This window comes from Podarcis muralis, chromosome Z, assembly GCF_964188315.1.
Source record: "Podarcis muralis chromosome Z, rPodMur119.hap1.1, whole genome shotgun sequence".
In the NCBI taxonomy this organism is placed as follows: Eukaryota; Metazoa; Chordata; class Lepidosauria; order Squamata; family Lacertidae; genus Podarcis; species Podarcis muralis.
In genome coordinates, this window is record NC_135673.1 from 13,733,830 (window position 1) to 13,755,759 (window position 21,930).

The 21,930-nt window shown below is 45.6% G+C and overlaps 1 protein-coding gene across 6 annotated transcripts in view; it reads left to right on the forward strand.

Moving 5' to 3' along the window:
- The window catches only part of NUP214 (nucleoporin 214), an 83,604-nt gene that overhangs the window by 14,770 nt on the left and 46,904 nt on the right, over positions 1-21,930 (forward strand). For all 6 annotated transcript variants that reach the window (XM_028714313.2, XM_028714310.2, XM_028714314.2 and 3 more), the window contains exons 11-22: positions 272-433; positions 4,848-5,295; positions 6,310-6,482; positions 7,328-7,419; positions 8,655-8,744; positions 8,986-9,135; positions 10,743-10,901; positions 14,403-14,506; positions 15,138-15,320; positions 18,745-18,827; positions 20,455-20,538; positions 21,345-21,593. In XM_028714313.2, coding sequence (XP_028570146.2) covers positions 272-433; positions 4,848-5,295; positions 6,310-6,482; positions 7,328-7,419; positions 8,655-8,744; positions 8,986-9,135; positions 10,743-10,901; positions 14,403-14,506; positions 15,138-15,320; positions 18,745-18,827; positions 20,455-20,538; positions 21,345-21,593 — 1,977 coding nt within the window. The remainder of the gene's footprint in view (positions 1-271; positions 434-4,847; positions 5,296-6,309; positions 6,483-7,327; positions 7,420-8,654; positions 8,745-8,985; positions 9,136-10,742; positions 10,902-14,402; positions 14,507-15,137; positions 15,321-18,744; positions 18,828-20,454; positions 20,539-21,344; positions 21,594-21,930) is intronic.

Consider the following 21,930-nt stretch of genomic DNA (forward strand, 5'->3'; position numbering starts at 1 on the left):
CCTGGCGTGCTCTGGTCCATGGGGTCACGAAGAGTTGGACACAACTAAACAACAACAACAGAAATGCATGGAATAGAGCTGTAATACATGTTGCATTAATCAAGAGAAGTCATCTTGGGCACTTAGTTCCCTTTGTAAAGTTTTAAACTCTTGCCATTCTAACGTAACTTCCTGGTCCCTTCCCGGACTTGTTTTGAGGGCTGCTTACTAAGTGGAGGTACTGCTGAACACGTCTGCTCATGGTGTGTGTGTGTTTGTGGCATTTTTGCAGGTGAGGATAAAACGACAGACCCAGCACCGGTCCTGCTGCTGCTGTCAACTGATGGAGTCCTCTGCCCCTTTTACATGGTTAATCAAAACCCTGGTGTGAGGTCTTTGATGGTGGTGCCGGAGCCTCTCTCTCCAGAAGGAGACAGAGGAGCAAAATCAGCCGGTAGGTGCTTGCTTGCTTGCTTTTTTGGGGATCCTAGGTTGTAGAACACTTATCCTAAAACACTTTGAATGCAAATGGAGCAGCCTGGAGCAATCTAGGTGTTACTGAACTCCCAGCAGTCAGTGGCCAAGAATAATGAGAGTCAGAATTCAACAACGTATGGGTGGCACCGTGCCAGAGAAGGCTGGTGTAGAGTGATAAGGAGGGCATGGCAAGCAACTTGCACAACTTGAGATCAAAAAAGGCATACCTGTGCCCCTTACCCTCCCTTTTCAATCTTTCGGTTTTGCTCATCAGCATTTCCACCTTAATAGATCTTAATAGATCACAGTGTTCCATAGGAGAGTAGGAAACAGACCTCATGCCAGGTTGGACCATCAGTGTTATCTGCTCTGACTGGTAGCATCTCTCCAAGTTTCAGGCAAGGGCCTCTCTCTATCCCACCTAGAGAAGCTGGGTGTTGAAGCTGGGTCTTTCTGCGTGCAATGCAGAGGCTACCAAACTGTCCCACTTTGTGTATATGATTGGTTGGACCTGTGTTCAGTCCTTGGCATCTCCAGATGGGGCTGGGAGAGACCCTGGTCTGGAAACCTGGGGAGCTGCTGCCTATCAGTGTAGACAGTGCTCAGTTAGCTAGACCAACAATCTGATATGAAATAAGGAATCTTCCTAATAGGTGTGGAGGGGAGCAGTGTAGTTCAGTGGTAGAGAAACCTGCTTTGCATGCAGAAGGTCTCAGGTATCTCCGGGTAGGGCTGGGAATGTCTCCTGGGAGCTGGGGGCACTGTTATACAGTGGTTCCGCTCCTTCCTCCTGGGCCGTGTTCAGAAAGTGGTGGTGGGGGATGAGTGTTCAGACCCCTGGGCTCTCACTTGTGGGGTGCCTCAGGGTTCTGTCCTCTCCCCCATGCTTTTCAACATTTACATGCAGCCGCTGGGAAAGATCATCAGGAGGTTTGGGCTGGGTGTTCATCAGTATGCGGATGATACCCAGCTCTACCTCTCTTTTAAATCAGAACCAGTGAAGGCGGTGAAGGTCCTGTGTGAGTGTCTGGAGGCGGTTGGAGGATGGATGGCGGCTAACAGATTGAGGTTGAATCCTGACAAGACAGAAGTACTGTTTTTGGGGGACAGGAGGCGGGCAGGTGTGGAGGATTCCCTGGTCCTGAATGGGGTAACTGTGCCCCTGAAGGACCAGGTGCGCAGCCTGGGAGTCATTTTGGACTCACAGCTGTCCATGGAGGCACAGGTCAAATCCGTGTCCAGGGCAGCTGTTTACCAGCTCCATCTGGTACGTAGGCTGAGACCCTATCTGCCTGCGGACTGTCTCGCCAGAGTGGTACATGCTCTGGTTATCTCCCGCTTGGACTACTGCAATGCACTCTACGTGGGGCTACCTTTGAAGGTGACTCGGAAACTACAACTAATCCAGAATGCGGCAGCTAGACTGGTGACTGGGAGCGGCCGCCGAGACCATATAACACCGGTCTTGAAAGACTTGCATTGGCTCCCAGTACGTTTCCGAGCACAATTCAAAGTGTTGGTGCTGACCTTTAAAGCCCTAAACGGCCTCGGTCCAGTATACCTGAAGGAGCGTCTCCACCCCCATCATTCTGCCCGGACGCTGAGGTCCAGCGCCGAGGGCCTTCTGGCGGTTCCCTCATTGCGAGAAGCAAAGCTACAGGGAACCAGGCAGAGGGCCTTCTCGGTAGTGGCGCCCACCCTGTGGAACGCCCTTCCAGCAGATGTCAAAGTGATAAATAACTACCTGACATTCAAGAGACATCTTAAGGCAGCCCTGTTCAGGGAAGTTTTTAACATGTGATATTTTATTGTATTTTTGGTTTTTATGGAAGCCGCCCAGAGTGGCTGGGGAGGCCCAGCCAGATGGGCGGGGTATAAATAAATTATTATTATTATTATTATTATTATTATTCCTGAACCCTGGAGAGCTACTGGAGATGGCAGGGATTGAACCTGGGACTTTCTGCATGCAATGCAGGTTCTTTCTCACTGAGCTGCCAATATATGGTCAGTATATTGGTAGTAAATATTGAACTCAAAGGGCGAAGAGAACTATTTGTGTATTATCTGTTTTGGCCAGAGATGAAGGTTCACTTCAAAGCCCTGTTCACTTTTCATCTGTGTAATTGCATTTCCTGTTCAATACGGAACACCTTAGTTTTGGCAAAGGCTTTTCTTTCCAGCTCCACTTGGCATGCTTGTTGGCAGGATGTTTGATTCAGACTGACATGATCCTTGCCAAAAATCGATGGGGGATTGTAGAAGGCCTTGTGCTCTCAATTCCCAGCTCAATTAAAATCCAGCCGACCTGGGAAATTGTAGTATTGATTTAAGGGCCAGCCCTTTGGGCAGGGATCTTGGAGGTCCGATCTGTGAGTCTGAAAAGATCTATTGTGCATTTTTATTAAATTACTTTGTATGTCTACCCTGCCATATCCTTAAACGACAGAGCTAATATCAGTATTCTAAGCATGTATCTGAGGGACGCGGGTGGCGCTGTGGGTTAAACCACAGAGCCTAGGACTTGCCGATCAGAAGGTCAGGGGTTCGAATCCCCATGACGGGGTGAGCTCCCGTTACTTGGTCCCTGCTCCTGCCAACCTAGCAGTTCGAAAGCACATCAAAGTGCAAGTAGATAAATAGGTACCACTCCGGCAGGAAGGTAAATGGCGTTTCCGTGTGCTGCTCTGGTTCGCCAGAAGCGGCTTAGTCATGCTGGCCACATGACCCAGAAGCTGTACACCGGCTCCCTTGGCCAATAAAGCGAGATGAGCACCGCAACCCCAGAGTCGGTCTCAACTGGACCTAATGGTCAGGGGTCCCTTTACCTTTTTAAGCATGTATCTGCGCATGTACACAAATCTTGTCTGGTCTTGATAGAGAATTAAAATCTGTGCTGACTCTGGCCCTCCCCTGTGGGGATAAATGGGGGAAGGAGAATCTCGTATGATGGCCTGCTGAGCTGTGGAGATAAGCCCAAAGGCCTCTGAGATACATCTCAATTGTATAGGAAAGTCTCTCCACAATACCAAGCTGTGCAGCAGTTAAGGGTCTTCTCCCTTTTGCAGTGAATCGGCCTCAGTGTGTTATCAGGATCACCCCACATCTTTCTTCCAAGCCCAGAGACCATAGACAGCAGCTTCCAGTCCAAGCAAGCAAGATTAAGTCAAATGGGCAAATAATGTGCTAGTGTGAAGCAGCTAGCCTTTCAACTGCAGCATACACCCAGTCACGGTTAAAAGCTTTCCACCAGCCTGCATAACTGTAACTCCAAGATGTCAATTATAGCATCCTTGCCTGGTTTTATAGCCCGGCTGAGTTAGACGCACAGCCCATTTCCTTATTCCTCATCTCCTGTTGCACCTCCTGGCTAGCTCACCCTGTTCTGGAATTGTTCTGCTCTGGGTTAGTGCTCTCAATTGTCTTGGCACACAACACCATTCTAGTGTGGCCCTTGAGTGTTGTCTGGCTTCTTCCTAATGGGTCATTCCACCTCAGTTCAACACGGTCATGCCACCCACCATCTCGATTTTGATGAAACTTGCTGTACACCCATCCCTTATGATTGAAAGAAAGTAACCCCCTTAATTTTTTCCCCTCTTGAGATCCTCGGCCTTGTGTACATTTTATCCCCCCCCCCAACCAATGATCAGATCTCTTTGAAATTTTACACAGAGCTCAATAAGAGGATGAGGATTTCAGGAAAAAATACACCAGCACCCAGAAGTTTTTATAAATGCCTTTAAAAAATGTATAAATGCACTGTAGTTTTTTTGGTGAAAAAACTAGGTTTAGAAAACCTAAATTTTCAGCGTGTGGGCACGATGTAATCAAAAGTTTTTGATGGTGAAAATTATTGCAAAGACATGCTCTTTCTCAACAGAGAATAAGATTTAATGGTTTTTTATGTCTTGTAACAAAATTTTATGTTTTTGGGACATCATGGGGAAAAAATGGCTACCGGGTACAACTTTCCTACAATGCATAGCTGTAATAGAAAAAATAAATGAAACAAAGTTGTTCCTCTTAAAATCTAAAATAATATTGGTTATTACAGGTTGGTTGTTTTTTTCAAAAGTACAGACTACTTTTTCAGTTTTGGGGTATTTAAAACTATGAAAATTGGCTATATCATGAAATCAATCTAAAAAAAAATTTGGTCAGAAACTTTAAATGCTGGCATGTAAGGAAATAAGACCTAGCAAGAAAAAGATTTAAAGAATTTAAAATTATGCATTATTTTCAATTTTACAACCATAAGGGAAGGGTGTGCACTAAGTTTCATCAAAATCCGAGAGGGTGGGTAGTGAAACCCTTGTTTTTTTATTTGATGTGGAATGGTCCTAATGTCACGTAGTAACTTTTAACAAAACCTCTCATCTCTCTTCCAGGCAGCACTCCCCCGTCATCCGCTTCCGCTTCTGCTCCTCCAAAAGTCGAAGCTTCCTTGGCCGTTGTCCCAGCCACATCTGCAGTTTCCAGCAAAGGGGCAGCCCCTTTGTCTTTCGCTTCCTTCACTCTGAAATCCACCAGATCTGCCGCTGATGCCCCACCGCAGTATCCTGGCATATCGGAGACCCCCAAGCCTCCCCTTGGTTCCAACCTGAGCGGAGCAGTCGGCTTCCCCTTCTCTCCGGCCACCAGCATCTCCAAAGCACCTCCAGCTCCATCTCTGCTGTCCAGCCCCCTTACAGCTTCTCCTCCCTCCTCTTTTGGTTCCGTGAGTTATAAAGCGGGCATGGACAGCTCAGCCGGAGCCCCTCCCTTCGCGAGTCCTGTTGGGCTAAAGCAAGGTTTTGCCTCGCCGCCTTCCTCCGTCAAAACTAACCTCACTGAAAAGTAAGTCTCCCTTTGAGTCTTTTTAGCCAATGTAATCGTGGTGGTGTTGAAGCAGTTTTTGAATGTATTAAACACATTGTTTTAAAGTTGGTGGGGCTCTCCGTGTGTTGCTGGATTCAGGGTTCCCATTGTCCGATGGAACATGCTGATTGCGGCTGATGGGAATTGGAGTCCAGTACCCGGAAGGGCACCACAGGTTCTGCACCAGGGGCCCCATCTGCATTGTACATTTAAAGCAGTACCATTTTAAACAGGTCCTCCGTCCAAGGAATCTTAGGAACTGCTTGTTCAGGGGGATGAGAGCTGTTAGGAGACCCAGAGTTCCTGGGAAGAAGGATTGACTCTTAAGCCACTCTGGAAATTATATCTCTGTGAGAGGGAATAGGGGTCTCCTAACCTGTCGCTGTGGTCTAAATCACAGAGCCTAGGGCTTGCCGATCAGAAGGTTGGCGGTTTGAATCCCCGCGATGAGCTTCCATTGCTCGGTCCCTGCTCCTGCTAACCTAGCAGTTCGAAAGCATGTCAAAGTGCATGTAGATAAATAGGTACCACTCCGGCGGGAAGGTAAACGGTGTTTCTGTGCGCTGCTTTGGTTTGCCAGAAGTGGCTTAGTCATGCTGGCCACAGGAACCAGAAGCTGTATGCCGGCTCCCTCAGCCAATAAAGCGAGATGAGTGCCGCAACCCCAGAGTCTTCCGTGACTGGATCTAATGGTCAGGGGTCCCATTACCTTTATCTTTAACTTATCTCAGCAGGCTTAACAAGCAACAGCTGCCTGCGTTCTTTTGGAGAAGCCCTGACTATTGGTACTGCTTTAAATATGTAGTGCAACTATTTTTCAATACATTTGTGGGACAGAGGTTTTCCACTGCTCTTGCAGAGTGCTGATGGCACAGGCTGTGACCAAGGGCACCCTGCATGCAGCTACGTGTAACAGTCACCTGCAAAAGGCCCATACCATGAAGCTTCCTAGTCCCAAGAGCATGAATTCTTCTATTCTCCCTCCCTCCCCAGGTTCGCTGCTGCAGAATCTTCTACACCGGCTGCCAATAGTGGCCAAAACTCCAGTATGTTCTCCTTTTCACCTGCTGCAAAGCCTGTACCTGCTGGGACTCAGGTTCAGCCCACTGTGCTGGGCACTCCTCCTGCAGCGCCGATCAAGGCTTCCACCCCAGTCTCTTCAGCAGGTACATCCCCTCTCCCTTTCCCCTTTTTTCTGCTGATAATACCTCATATGTAGTTGTGACTGCATTACATGTGGATTAGTATGAGAAACAGGGATTGAGGACTATTAACTTTGTACAAAAATGTAAGTCTGGCATTTCAACATCCCGCAGTGATTAGTTCTTTTTGCTGAAGATGTCTATTGCTGCCACAGAGATTTTATTTTATTTTTAACTGCCTGGCTGTGATCCCTCCTTTCTGGGATGGTCACATGTGTGCTTAGAGCTCTCTTTGCCACGGTGGTCTGCTCTTTCTTGCTAATTTCTGCCCGCTGTTGCATCAGGCATTGGAGATTGGCGCTTACAGAATCTCTTGCTTCTTGGGGGGACGGATGGACGACTTTCTTTATTCAGTTTAATTTAAAATGTTTATTTACTGCAGAGCTTTCCAAACTTTTCATGTTGGTGACATGCTTTTTAGACATGCATCATTTCACAACACAGTAATTCATTTTTTTACTAGCAAACTGTAGGTTAAACTAACCCTATTCCAGCCCTGGGAGAAGCGTGGGGAGCATTTGCATGACACACCTACACACTGCAGCTGACACACCAATGCACCATAGCACACAGTTTGGAGAGCTCTGATCTACTGCTTAATATTTCAAAAATATCCTAAGCAGCATTCACTCTAAAAAAACAAACAGCATGTCATTAAAACTAAAACACAACCTTAAAAACAGCAATATGGAAACTACATAAAAACATATAAACTTAATTTTCCTGAAAGCAGATAGGCACACTTACCAAATCCTGTAATCTTTGAAATTCATGAGTGTGAGTCATTTTGTTTCTTTTTGGACTCCTAGTGGTGCGTCCTTCTCAGAGTGCTCCTCCAGCTTCCATGCTCCAGAAAACGGCCAAGATTTCCTCAGCTGTTTCAAAAGCGAGCCCTTCCCAGGTAATTAGAAGCTGACCTGTCTGTCCTTGACAGGAACCATATTGTTCCATCTCAAAAACAAGGATCAAATCCGACAGATCTTACTGCGTGAACAAAGCTGCTTCTATCTCACACAGCTTCTCTCTGGAAGATTGAAGGAGTCTCTGAGCAGATTTGGGAAAGGGAGACATTCAGTTACATGAGTGAACCCCAAGAGTATGCATACAGTGGTGCCTCGCAAGACGAAATTAATTCGTTCCGCAAGTTTTTTCTTCTTGCGAGTTTTTCGTCTTGCGAAGCACGGTTTCCCATAGGAATGCATTGAAAATCAATTAATGCGTTCCTAGGGAAACCGCTTGCCAGGGTGGCGGTGCGGGGAAGGGCTTTTCTCCCCACCGCAAGCCTTCAGGACAGGTACGGGAACAGAGGGGAAGGCGCGCAGCGCTTTCCCTCTGTTCCCGGGGCTTGCGTGGGAGGAGGGTTTTTCCTCCCCACCGCCAACATTCAGAACAGCATTCTGAATGTTGGCGGTGGGAAGGAAAACCCTCCTCCCACCCCAAGTCTTCAGGAAAGCCATCCGAAGCCGGGCGGCGGGAGAAGGCGTCCCCGCCCGCCGCCCGGCTTCGGAGCATCGTTCCGAAGCCGGGCGGCGGGAGGAGGCGTTCCCGTTCCGAAGCCGGGCGGCGGGAGGAGGTCCGAGGACAGTGGGGAAGACGCGCTGCGCTTCCCCGCTGTCCCGGAGATTTCCCTATGGGCTTTCGTCTTGCGAAGCAAGCCCATAGGGAAATTCGTTTTGCGAAGCGCCTCCAAAACGGAAAACCCTTTCGTCTAGCGGGTTTTCCGTCTTGCGAGGCGTTCGTCTTGCGGGGTACCACTGTATTAGGTGGTTATTTAGGAAGGAAGACATTTTACCTGTGACTCCTGGTGGATATGTGGCTCAGGGTGCCTAAACACTGTTGGCGGTGGGGTGGGGGTTGCTTAAGAGATTTTAGGGAGGCAGGTTTTAATTTTGGGGAGGCTTAATTGTTCTTGTCCTTGGTATTAATTTTTTGTACCATTATTGTCAGACCCACCCTTAAAGACAAGCAAATTACAAACTTTATTTACTTGTGTTTTGCTTTCAACACACAGGCTCCCCCCTTCCTCCCTCTCTTCCTTTAATATGTTCAGAAGTTTTCTTGTTTTATCTCTCATAGCAGAACATTTTAGTTCTAAAATTCCCCATCAAACAATAATAAAGCATTTGTGCCTTGCAGGGCCGGCAGCAACCACCCACTGCTGGGGTGGAGAAACAGACTCACCAGTGGAATGATTCAGATCCTGTCATCATAGGAATCAGAGAGGAGGTGAGGCTTTCTGGAGCTATGATGTACTCTTCCTCCCCGGGTCACCTTTCTTTGAACCTGGACTCCATATGAAGTTGGACTTCAACTCTCATCAATGGTCAGAGGATGATGGGAGTTGTAGTCCAACAAGATCTGGTGGGCAACATGTTTGCTGTCCGTACTGTTCTTCCCCAACCTGAGCTCTCAACGGTTGGGTGTGTCGTCATTTAACATGCATGAACTACTAAACTTGTTCCTGTAGATTGCACATTTCCAGAAGGAGATGGAAGAGCTGAAAGGCAGGACAGCCAAAGCTGCCATCGAAGTGGGCACCGAGGAAGAGGAGGAGATGTTGAGGATGGAGTCAAACGACCTTCACACTTTCCTTTTGGAGATCAAAGAGACAACAGAGGTAAGAGGATTTGGCGGAGGATGTAGCCTCCAGTTGAGAACCAAGTTTTCCTTCATGCTCAATTATCTCAGGGTTGAGAGTGGGTTACTTGTTAGGTCCTGGTTTTTACAAATTGAAGAACTTCTCATTCTGTTGACTGCATGGGACGATTGTGGTGGTATTACTATTACTGAGGCTATGACATTTTCTGTGCAATCCTAACCATGTCTGCTCTGTTTGGGTAGCCCTGGTAATTCAAGGTGGGTGTTGTATTCTTCATTGTGTGGTGTATATATTTTATTTTCAGCTTTGCCTGAAACAATTGCCAAATCAGTATCATAAAGCACAGTGGTTTGAAATGGCCTTCTGATTCCTGCCCCACTCAAGTCCCACTTATTAAATACAGTAGTTAGTTCACTCCATTGTTACGTAATTGAGTTTATGTTTTCATATGCTGAAAACAATATGCTGTGCCTTAATAGGCCACTTTGCCCTTGGCTGCGCGCCTCATGTATTTTCCTTATTTATCATACTTATCCTATTCCCATCAGATTGCACTCTTAAGGAGGAAGTTTGAAAGGGGGTTTGGTGCTCCTGAAGGAGACGTACTCACTCCATTGTGTTGCCTCCGGTAAATAGGTTTGCTGGGTTTTGGGGAACTGTCCCACAAACCTTTCTTGAGCTAGAGACAAAAGTAAGATGACAGAAATGTGCATACAGCATAGTTCCATCTTCTGGTTAAAGAAGCTTAGCACCATGTCTGAAATGATAACCATAATTTGTGACTGGCTTGGAAACCATGGTCTGAAGGCTGTTTGGGTTCTATTCTTTTGGCAAATCATATATATTTATTGAATGATTTTTAGCCAATTCTTGTTCAAACTTCTCAGAATGACTTTAGAGCAAAAATCCACAGCAAGCCACTTAAAAATTCCAGTGGGAATAAAATGTCTGGTTTTGAGCTAAGACTGAAAATAAAATAAAGACAGCATCAAGCAAACAGTTTGCCACAGTTGAAGCCTCTAGACCAGGGGAGGGCAGGCTTCCAAGATCTGCTGTTGCTTTTGCTAGAATCCTGATATTCAAACAGAACAGTTGCAAAAGGCACACACTTAAGGACAAATCCCTGGTCTTAGTTTTCTTTAATGTTGAGTACCAGAACTGAACGGCACCACCAGTCCTTCTCACCCAAATCCACCCTGATTACCTTCTACCCAAGGCTTTCTTCATTTCAGTAATATATAATGGGGCAGGTTGCTAATGTTATTGTTGCCACTGTTTTTGTTCTATTTATGTTGGGGTTTTTTTTTAAGTGCTCTGTTTTGTCTAATTAGTTTAGTTATGGTTATGGGGTGGCATACAGATGCCAAAAATTTAAAAAAGAAATGAACAGGGAACTGGGATGCAGACAGCCTTGTGATTTGTTAGGTCCCACCACTCCTGCCCATGAGATGTAGAATCCTGCTTGTGGCAACAGTTTGTGCTGCTGAACTGTGTTGTTGCCCCAGTATAGCTTTCTTCCAGACCTGAATTAACATGTCTGTGGAAAAGCCACATATGTGTTTTGTGACAAAGAGTTCCACCTACTTCCTGGTGGGTCTTCCTCTCCCTTTGTTCCTTTCTTGTAGTCCCTTCATGCAGACTTTAGCCTCCTGAAGACAAGCCTGCTGGAGGGGTTTGCAGGGCTGGAAGAAGCAAGACAGAAGGACAAGCGTGCTCACAACTCTGCGTATCTTCAGCTGCTCTATAAGAGGCCTTTGGACCCCAAAAGTGAAGCTCAACTTCAGGTAGGATCCTTGATAGGGCAAGGGGGTCAGAGCTTTGGGAGCCAGGGGGAAATTATAAATGCCTGCTAGGGAGGCAGAGGAAGTTCCAAACCCCATGGTCCCCAGCAGGTAATGGTACCTGTTCCAGTTAGAGATGTCACATAGGCTGCTCCAATCTCTAGCAAGCATTCCCTGCTGCTAGTTGCTCCCTTCTCAGAAGTTAAGCGTGTTTGCTTGGAAATGTTTTGGTAAGAGCTTTGGACAGTGTATATGAATCTCTTACCTCTTCCCTTCCTCTTTTTACTTCCCCAAGAGCCCTGTCAAGTAGATTAGACTGAGATATGGTGAGTGGCCCAAGGCAACCTTGTGAGTTTCATGTCTTTGGATATTAGAACCTGGGTTTCCCTAGTCTTATAAAGGTAAAGGTGAAGGGACCCCTGACCATTGGGTCCAGTTGCAAACGACTCTGGGGTTGCGGCATTCATCTCGCTTTATTGGCCAAGGGAGCTGGCGTACAGCTTCCAGGTCATGTGGCCAGCATGATTAAGCTGCTTCTGGCGAACCAGAGCAGCACACAAAACGCCGTTTACCTTCCCACTGGAGCGGTACCTATTTATCTACTTGCACTTCGTGCTTTCGAACTGTAAGGCTGGCAGGAGCAGGGACCGAGCAATGGGAGCTCACCCCATCACGGGGATTCGAACCACCGACCTTCTGATTGGCAAGCCCTAGACTCTGTGGTTTAACCCACAGCGCCACTTGCGTCCCTTTCTTAGTCTTAGTCTCTTTATCCAATACCCCAGGGCAGCTATGTTTTGGTCCTTACAGCTGTTGGTGAACCACAACTCTCAGCACCCCTGACTGTTGTCCGGGCTGGCTGGGACTCATGGAGTTGGAGTCCAACCACATCTGGAGAACCACAGGTTCTCCATTACACTGTACTGCTTCTCTGTGAATACATGTGCAATTCCCCAGATTGGATGGAAACTATTTGTAGACTGGATTGGGTTTTGTGACTACCAGTTGACAGTCCCTATTATTTTTGCTAAAGTGGCCATGGCCCAGATGTAGAACATTTCCTTTGCATGCAGAAGGTCCCAACTTCAATCCCTGGCATCTCCAGGTAGAGTTGGGAGAGAACCCTGTCTGAAACTCTGGCGAAGTGTTCCAGTCAGTGTAGCCAGTACTGAGCTAGTTGGACCAGTAGTTTGACTCAGTACAAGGCAGCTTCCTGTGTACATTGGCTGTTGATTCAGAACCATGAGGACTAGAATCTTCCTTATCTTTAGGGGGAAATCAATAGCCCAGTGGTAGAGCACCTGCTTTGCATGTAGAAAGTCCCAGATTCAGTCCCCAGCATATCCAAGTAGGGTTGGGAATGTTCCCTGCCTGAAACCCCTGAGAGCCACTGCCAGTCAGTGTAGACCGTACTGAGCTAGATGGACCAATGGCCTGACTCAATTTAAGGCAGCTTCCTACGTTTCTGGGGTGAGCAATGCCTCTATTGTACAATTCTCTAAAGGGCAAATTGTTGGCCCGCTGGCCTAGAGGCTGTTCTTTAAGCCAATGTCATCTTCTCAACATTTTTCTTTGCTCCATCTTCAAACATGGAAGGCAAAGTTTTCATAATGAAGTGCCAGTTTAATAATTCTAACCCAATTTTTATAAAGAAAAAGTGGGTTCATCATCGGGGATTGTTTTATCACCACAAAGTGCAGTGCTGCTCAATGTGATGATTTACAAGGACTTGAGCTGCTGCAGTTAATTTCACGGATGGGGAGGCTGGAAGCCAAATGGGCTTGTAAATGCTGGGCTGCCGCAGGAAGTTCCTGCCAATGTGCAAAAAGGTTTTTTCGAACGAGAGACTTCACCTCACTCTGCTTGCGCTTCTCCTCCCCTGGGGTGTCAGAAGTTAAACAAGCTATTTCTCCCCTGTCGTGCTGAACTGTAAAATATTGAACTGAGCCTTGGCTGGTATTGTGTAATTGACACAGCTTGGATGCATGAGGATAATGTGGGATGCGACCTCTGAGCAGGAACCATAATTAAAACAGTACCTTAGAAGGCTGAATGTAAGGTCAGGGTGTTAGTTAATCTCTTATTGCCCTTGGGTGATAACTCCCTTGCCATAAGAAGAGCCCTGCTGGATCAGGCCAAAGGCCTACCTTCTCCAGCCTCCTGTTCTTACAGTGCCAACCAGGTGCCGCAGTGGAAAGCCTGGAGTGCAGCTGCGCTGTCCCTACTTGCGATTCCCAGCAACTGATAGTCAGAGGCATACTGCCTTTTTTTTTTTTTTTGGCTATAAGGAATTAAAATTGAGGAAAGGTGGATAGCATTTCTCTCTCTCTCTCTTGACAATGCTCTTCAAAATAGCAACACTTCCTTGCCGAAAGCAGCAGCCATCTCTCCCTACAAGTGTAGCAGCCAGCAAATCAATATCTTCCGCAGCCCTGCTGAGTTCTGAAGCCAGTGGAACAAGCACATTCATTAAACTAAAGAAGCCTTTTTGGGGACAATTTTCAATCATTCATGCACACCAGTTGAGGCTCCAACAGGCCCCCTGCAGGCAATAATCATCTTCCCCAAATGCCACATCTAAATTAAAATAGGGCATTGAGTCGTTGTTGCTTGAATAAACATGTGAATCTAGATCTGTAACGTGATACAGATAAGCAGAATCTGGCTGGATTCGACTGAAGGCCTGTCTGGCCCAGCATCCTTTTCTCGCAGTGGCCAATCAGATGCCTCTTTGGAGCCCATGAACAGCAACAGCCCTTTCCACTTTGGCCCCATTTTCTTGAAACCACTTCCATTATTAAATAACCCTTTTCAGTATACAAAATGCTTGAAGGTTCACTTTGCCCTCCTGGCACCACTGTGAGTTAGGTTTGAGACAGGTCTAGGCATGCAGCAGAGTGAGGTGCAGGCTGAGGGAGGGCAGATCTGGTTTACATAAATCAAGAAAGACACCCTGGTTTTCTCAAATTCATCCTTTATTTCTGCAAACTGCTTTGTACTCAACTATGGTATGTCAAGCCCTCTAACAATGCTTTCCCCCAAATCCCAGCCAACATGCCTTTCTCCAAAAGCTCCAGTGTCTTCCAGTGATTGGCTAGTTCCAGATGTGAATCTACAAGTTTCCGATTGGACTATTTTAGTATCCTCAGGCTGCCCAATCACCAATAAGGCTAAAGCCGGGTCAGAGAAGATAGAAATATTTTAAAATAAATGCCTTCTCTAAGGTTGTTTGCACTGATTCTTTGGTTATTTATTCATCCTGCCCCACCTTTCCTCAACTGGGTGCTGGAAGCCTCATTGAAATCTAGATAGATCACAGTCTGTTATTAACCACAGAAGGAAACCAAATCAGTATGGTTGTAAACTCTTGATAATCTTAATAATTTCTGAAACACACCACACACCACACACCCACCCACCCACACACACACACACACACTTGTATAGTGTCCTGAGTGGATTAAAAATGATTCTAAATTCCCCACCCTCTTTTTTTCTGGGCAGGAAATCCGGCGCTTACACCAGTACGTGAAATTTGCTGTTCAGGATGTGAATGATGTCCTGGATTTGGAGTGGGATCGGCACCTGGAACAGCAAAAAAAGCAGAAGTGAGTTTTCAAGCTTACTTCTTAGCTAAGTGATACTCAAAAAGCCAAGTGTCTTCAAATATCATAGTTTGCAACATAAAAACACAAATATCTAGCATGATAACAAATGCCAGTTGGTGCAGCAGTAAAACTGCTGGCACATTTTCAAAGCTAAGCAGAGTCCGGTTTCAGGTTTCAAGTTGGATGAGGGGACTGACTGGGTTGAGATTCTTGCATTGCAGGGAGCTGGACCAGATGACCCTCTGGGTCCCTTCCAGTTCCTCAGTTCTACAATTCGATGGTATCATAAAACGAAACAAAACCCCAGTTCTTATAAGAAAAGCCCTTCTGCTTTATGCCAATGGTCCATCCTGTTCTCACGGTGGCCGACCAGATGGCTGTAGAAAACCAATAAGCAGCATTCAAGGACACGAGCACTCCCTTCCTGCGGTCTCCATCTGCAGAGATTTGAAGCGGTATTCTCTGACCTACCATTTACAATCTGCATTTGTGTTGGTACTCCTTTTAACTGTTTTAATATATGACATATTTTAAATGTTTGCATTGTTTTGTTGTATTTTTCTCTGTTCTTTTGCCTCTCTCTTTCTTTCCCTGTTGAAATTTGGTTTCTGGCTTTTCCTTTTCCAAATAGGCACTTACTGGTACCTGAGCGCGAGACTCTCTTCAACGCCCTCACCAATAACCGGGAGATTATTGACCAGCAGCTGAAACGGCTGAAGAATTTGGTGGGCAGCCTGCAGGAGCTCCGCTTGTACAATCAGACGCCACGGTGGAGCCTATCTACTACCACCTCTTCCAGCAGCAGCATACAAAGGTGAGCATTGCTCAAGAAACCCCCCAAGCAGCTTTGCTTTCCCACTCTGCAGTGCATTGGTTTGTCTGAGTGCTGGGTCCAAAGCTTTGCCAAAGAAGGAGCATTGTGTCCAAACTAAGTTTTGCTCAGTGTAGACACTGAAAAGAATGAAGATTACTAAGTTAGGCCCATTAATTTCAAGAGGTTTACTATTTGGGTTGAACACAATCCATTGAAATTAATGGATCTATGTTGGTCATGTCTGTTAATTTCAATGGGTCTAATGTTCGATGTAAGCCACATTTTCCTTCCTTCTTGTGTTTGGGTCTAGATGGAATGGAAAGCTTGTGTGTGTGTGTGAGAGTGTGTATACATACTTTTTTAAAAAAGCGTGTATCTAGTGCTTAAAGCCCCAAAGGGTGCTATGAATAACAGAGAACTTGGCAGTGGGACTAACTAAGTAGGCTTTTGAGCTTTCAGGGGTTGTGGACTGAAACAGATACGTGTGTTGAACTATGTTCCACCCCCACCATCCCCACATTCCTCCAACCCATCACCAGCCCCATCCAGCTTTGTGTGTGTGTTTAATATCATTGAGTAAACATTTTCTGAAAATCTTTTCCTCTGTTCAGTTTGAATAACGGTGACTTTTAGTCCATGGATTCTGTTAGAAACTGTATCCCACCATCCTTTATACTGAGCACATTCGTACGTGTTTACATGTCTAGAAGGTGCTTACCTTTGCCCAGGGGGCTTTGAGTTGCTCAAATTTCACCACCAACTTCCCCATCCCCAAGTACCACATTCTATACTATGGGAGTCCCCTACCCACAAAGAAGAACATATCACGGCAGGTTTTATGGTGGGTAAGGGACTCAAGTTAGAGGGGAAGGAGATGGAAAAGTCAATTCCATGGGCAGATTCCACTTACGGAACTTGGAATCCAACCTCTTGTAACTGATAATGCAGGTGGATCTTCTCGTCCTGCTGGACAGTTTAGTTTTCCTCAAAGGAACATGCCTGTAAACACTAGTTTCCTGTGAGTGAGTTGCTTGCTTTTCTTTCTCCATATGTACTTCAATGTCTAAATAGAATAGCATAGTGGTTAAGAGCTGTGAGCTAAAAAATGGTCCCTCTCTGTTCAATATTTACAGTAGCTGAGTTCACTGGAAGCCAGCCTACATAAAGAGCTCTTATAAAACAGATGGTGGGGGACCTTTGGCCCTCCAAATGTGGTTGAACTACAGCTACCATCCACCCCTGGCCAATAGCCCAGGTGTGGTGGGAGTCATTGTTCAGAACATCTTGAGGATCAAAGATTCCCTACTGTTTTTTTTAAAAAAATATAAAACAGTAAATGCTCGCAGATGCAGCTCTATTTATGGGAAAACTGAAGTGGTTGTTTCAGACTTTGGATGCTTGGATGTGGGGGCAGCCATGGTAGCAGCCCCCATTTCCCTCTGTTGAAGGACAGAGCTCAGTGTGCGCATGCCATGTGGCCTGCCCTGTATCCCCTAACCTAGAGGTTTTCAACCTTTTTGAGTCCACGGCTGCCTTGACCAACTACGTTCTTTCTGCAGCACCCCTGTGGGGCTCAGGAGCCCAGTTATGTCACCCCTTGCCTGAAGGGCTAGCATCCTCTTTCCCAAAACACTCTTCCTTGTGGAGTGTTCCTTCAGCCTCCTCTCCTCTCCCCTCTCCTTGGGAGTCCTCCAGGCAGCTGCCACCACTGCCCCTAGTCTCTGAACTCCCCCCCCCCCCCCGCAGCCTCCCACTTGTCTCTAGATACAATACGATACGATACTCTTTATTGTCATTGTCCCATACAGAACGACGAAATTGAAAAATCTACATAAGACATTCAAAACCCAACAAGTCTGCTATCCCAGCTATCCCAACCTGGTTAGCCCCCTAAAAACTCTGATGCCCCATTTTAAAATACAATATACTCCCATACAGACTCCTTACAATGCGTTTAAAACCAAAATCACATTTGCGTAGAAACTCTGCACCCTATTATTCTCTCCGCAGTCTTTACAACCCTGGACAGCATTGTTTTTCCCCTGACCGGGCAGCTCCCAAACCACTCTCCACATTACACACGACAATGGTACAATGGTACCATTCCCAACAGCAAGGGCTGGCTGGCTGGACTCTCTCACCTGCTTGTTTGCTTACTCTGAGGCCACTTCAGCTCCTGGCAACCAGCTCCACCCCCCACCCCCTGGCCAGCCCCAGAGGCACCATTTGCCTGGAGAGCTTGTAGCCAGGGCTGCTGCAACAAGCAGCTGTGCAAGTTTTTGGGAGGCAGAGATGAGAGAGGACAGAGGCCAGTGTTTCTCCTGACTGTTATTCAAGGCACCCCAGGGTGTCACAGCACACTGGTTGAGAACCACTGGCCTAACCTGCTTCCCATAAGTGCAGTGGAGCCTTCACAGGAGGATGCTGTCCTATCACTTTGGAACTTCTTGTTTAAAGACATCAGACAGGTGCCTTCACTATTCCCTTTTCAGTGCCCCCCCTTTTTTTTTTGGTAAGCTTGTCCAGACACATAGAAACAGGAATTAAAAAAATATTTAAAATCCACAATCTTGTCTTTCATAAGGCAAGCATCTCCAAATGCTTGTCGCAGCAGCAGCAGCCCAAGGCGAGGCGGATCTGAGTGAAGGATGTGCTTGGATTGTTGATGCTCATTCTCTTTTTAATTGCTAATGTTATTTCTTTTAAAAGGTTTTAAAATTTGTTTCTGGTTTTGTATTGCTAATTTTACTATTTATTGTAAACTGCTTTAAGGTTTTATTTATTACAATCATGGTGGTAATATGGTGATTCGAACCAGGTGATTTTATTGTTTTTCCTTTACTTTTTGTAAGCCACTTAGAGGTTCCATTTACAATTAAGTGCTATATTGTTGTTAAATAAAATACGGACATATTTTTCCTCATCTAAGTGTCAGTAAGCATATAGGTAAGATGCATTGGCAACTTAGTATCTTCCTCTGCACCTCATCATAGTATTACATATTTTGCTTCAGTTTCTTTTCCATCATCCGAGGAAGAGCTTTGATAAGCGTTGCTGCAGATGCTCCTGGTTTGTATATGAACTAAAATCGTATTGCAGTGTATAAAAATTGAGCTAAAATTGGTATTCAGCCAAGCTGCTTTCCAAGTAGAGCTATTGAAATCAGCCATGTCCATTAATTTTGATGCGTATACTCTAAGTAGAACTAATGTTGGGTTCATCCCCATAAATATTTTAGTTTTGCCTTTAGCTAATTTTAAGTTGCTGAGACCACGTTTCTGCCATGGCTCGTTGCTGTGCCAAGAATCTGACGTTAGTTGTGCTTTTTGAGTTCTTCAGAAACAGTAAATAGGGTCTGACTGATGCCTGGCTTTTTCTTTTTCCCTTTCCATCCCTGCCGCTTTTCTAACTCTCATCAACTCAGCCTTGACAGTGAACTAGAGAGCCTAAGTAACGCCTTGACAAAAGCTACTCTTCAACCTTCCACCAGAACTTCAAAATCACCAGGTAGTGACTACATTGGTCTGTTGTCATGTCCTTGTGTAGTGCTAATGTGTGTGGGTTTGTTTTCTGTGTAACAAGCACAAGCACACTTTAGGGGACTCTTTGCACAGAGATAATAATCGGTCTTGATTACTGTATAATAATTTATCAAGGTTTTGTACATCACAGTAAACCACACTATGACTTACGATGGGTGTGGAGAACCTTATGGCCCTCCAGATGTTGTTGAACTACAACTCCCATCAGTCCCAACCAGCATGCTGGATCCCAGGGAGGAGCTCACACCTGTTCCACTCCTCCCCTTTTAGCTCAGCATAGTGTGGCACCTTGGCTACTGATTGTGGTAAAGGAAGAGCATCCCAAATCACAATCCTGGGCTCAGAATGCAAGCTGAGCCAGCCCTTGGCTTAGTTGCTCTACCAAACTGACCTAAAAAGACTGGCAAAGCAACTGTGGTCTGCTCTGCAGGAGCCAGCATGTTCATGCTAAACCATGGTTTGTCTTAGTGTTAACATGTGAACCCAAACGCTGTATGAAATAATAAAAACATTTTGTCTGGCTTGAGTCGCTTCTTCGAGCCTCAACCCTGTTTTTTTCCTGCATATGAAGCTATAAAGCAAGTTAGAATATAGTCACAGCAATAAAAATGTAGATGGAGCAGCTACAGTATTGTCCATAAAACAACTGCTTTTGCATGCTAAGTGTGAAGTAAAAAACCAAAAACAAAACCCTAACTTCACAAGGTTTCAGAAATCCACCATCAAGATTCTACCAGCATATTTAAGACTGGGCCGGGTGACTGATGAGGACTCGTTTTTCTTCTGGTTTGATGGTGATGTAATAAAGCAAAGGAGGAAATGAACAAAACATTGTATGCAGCTAAATTCTACTTGGAGTGGACCCAAGTTAGTCATGTCCATTCATTTCTGAGGATCTACTCTGAGTAGGTCTAACATTACATACAACCCGGCCCGCCCCCCAAGAATAATTTTTCATCCGTATTTTATTTTTTATGATTAACTGTTACAAATACTTCATATGAAGAGAGCTACAAGGCTAGCATGTGTAACTTGTTTCACTTTGCAACCATTCTTTTATATCAAATATTATAGTCTTATTTAATCCTAAAATAGAGAATTACCTATGGCCACCTTTTCAGCGGGTGTTATGGACTACAAAAGCATGCTGGTGCTGGCGGGACTTGCAGTCCAAAACCTACAGAGGGTGCCAGGTTGAGGGAAGCTGTTCTCAGTGGAGGAGGGAGTCCATGGCGGTTGCTACTGGTTTCAAATCCATGGGCTGGCTTTCAGGTTAATTTGATAAAGTGTTCCCAGTACATCTGGGAAACTCAGTTCAAAAAGCTGCACTATGTGTAACTAGCAAGTTGGTATCTCCTAACATTTAATTTACTCCTGCTCAGAGTAAATGTATTGAAATAGTAGGGCATGACTTACTTCAGTCCACTATTTTTAAATGGATCTGCTCTAGAACTCAGTTGGCTAGAAACCTTGTCTTTTTTTTTTTTTAAATGAATGTAAGGATTTGCAATTGAAACTGAATGTCTGCAGGATTATAAGGGTCCATACTGGCAGTGCTTGATAAATAATCACGCTTCTTGCTTCTCTTCTAGCCAAACTGTCCCCTGTGAAGCAGGCCCAGCTGAGGAATTTGCTTTCTAAGAGGAAGGTGCCGCCCGTAAGGACAACTGCACCAGGTATCCTCTGGGACTTGAAAATAACTTCATCACTTGGCAAAGTTGTTTTTCCAACTGTCTGCTCCCCCTGACACACAGACACACACAATAGCCTGCCTTTGCCATTAGGTGGAGCCAGCAGCAAAGCATTGCAATATATTCCTCTCCTCTTCAAAGGGTCCTTCTGTTCAGGGTAGCCATGCCTTCCTGCTCTACTAGCTGTAAGGGGCTCTATCAGACCAATTCACTACCCAACACAAAATTTCTTTTTTAATTGACAACTTGGCATTCTGTAGCTCCACTGACCATGCTTGGTCTTCATTGGCCTGCTTTCTGGAGGGGCTCCCCTTTGGGAGTTGTTGGGGTGTTGTTGTTTTTGTCCTTCTCCAATCCTTGGGATTTGCTCGAGTATGCTGTTGCCTCCCTCTTGTTTCCAAGTGCTTGGTTCCATTTTAAATTAATCTAAAGCTGCTTTCACACTATATATTTTAAACATGCACCCTCCCTCAACGCAGCATGGGAACTATGGTTTACCCCTTGGAGCTAGAATTCTCGGCAACCTTAAGCTACAGGTCCCATGATTCTTTGGGGGAAGCTATGTGCTTTAAATGTATTGGCAATGTATGCAGTCTAAGCCAATTTTAATCTTGGGGTTGCTGGGTCAGAGCAAAGGCACCTCAAGATATCAGAGTGCCAATATCCCGTCACATCTTGTTCCATGACTCTTCCTTCTGAAATACCACCCACCCCCTCAAAGCCACTGTATAAGCTTCCAAATCAGGAAGGCTTCCTGTTGCTCTCATCCCCTCTTTGCCTTATGATTTCAGCCAACCTCTCACAGTCAGCCTTCCTGTCCTTGAGATACGATGAAGATTTGGATGATGTTAGCTCCACGTCTTCCATTGCCCAGTCCCTGGAGAATGAGGATGTTCTAGCCGCAGATCCAGAGGAAGAGGAGGTTTCCCCAATCCAAGTTCCCCGGCATGCCCCCGTTGTCCGAACCCCCTCAATTCAGCCTGGTCTAATGATACAGCCCCTCCCTCATGGCAAACCCCACATCCCAATGGGCACTTTGAGTGAGTAGACTATAGAATGCACATCTTTCTCATTTTGTGTTTCATTTTGCAGGATTTTTGTTTGTCAGTTTTGTTGGGAGACCAGGTGCTGAGTTGAGTTGAGATGACTAGATGCTGGGGAAACAATTGTAGAAAATCTAAAGATTGTAGCAGGATTACAATAAACTGCAGAAAAGGAAAGTGTAAAGTGTAAAATGAAAACCTGCTGGAGGGAGGGAGGGAGGGAAGTTCGCGCTCGGTAGAGCGATGAAAAAACAAGTGGGTATAAGATTATGGAACTTTATTGTATTTGTTTTGTTTGTTTGATTTATGCTAAAGAAAATTAATAAAAATGCAT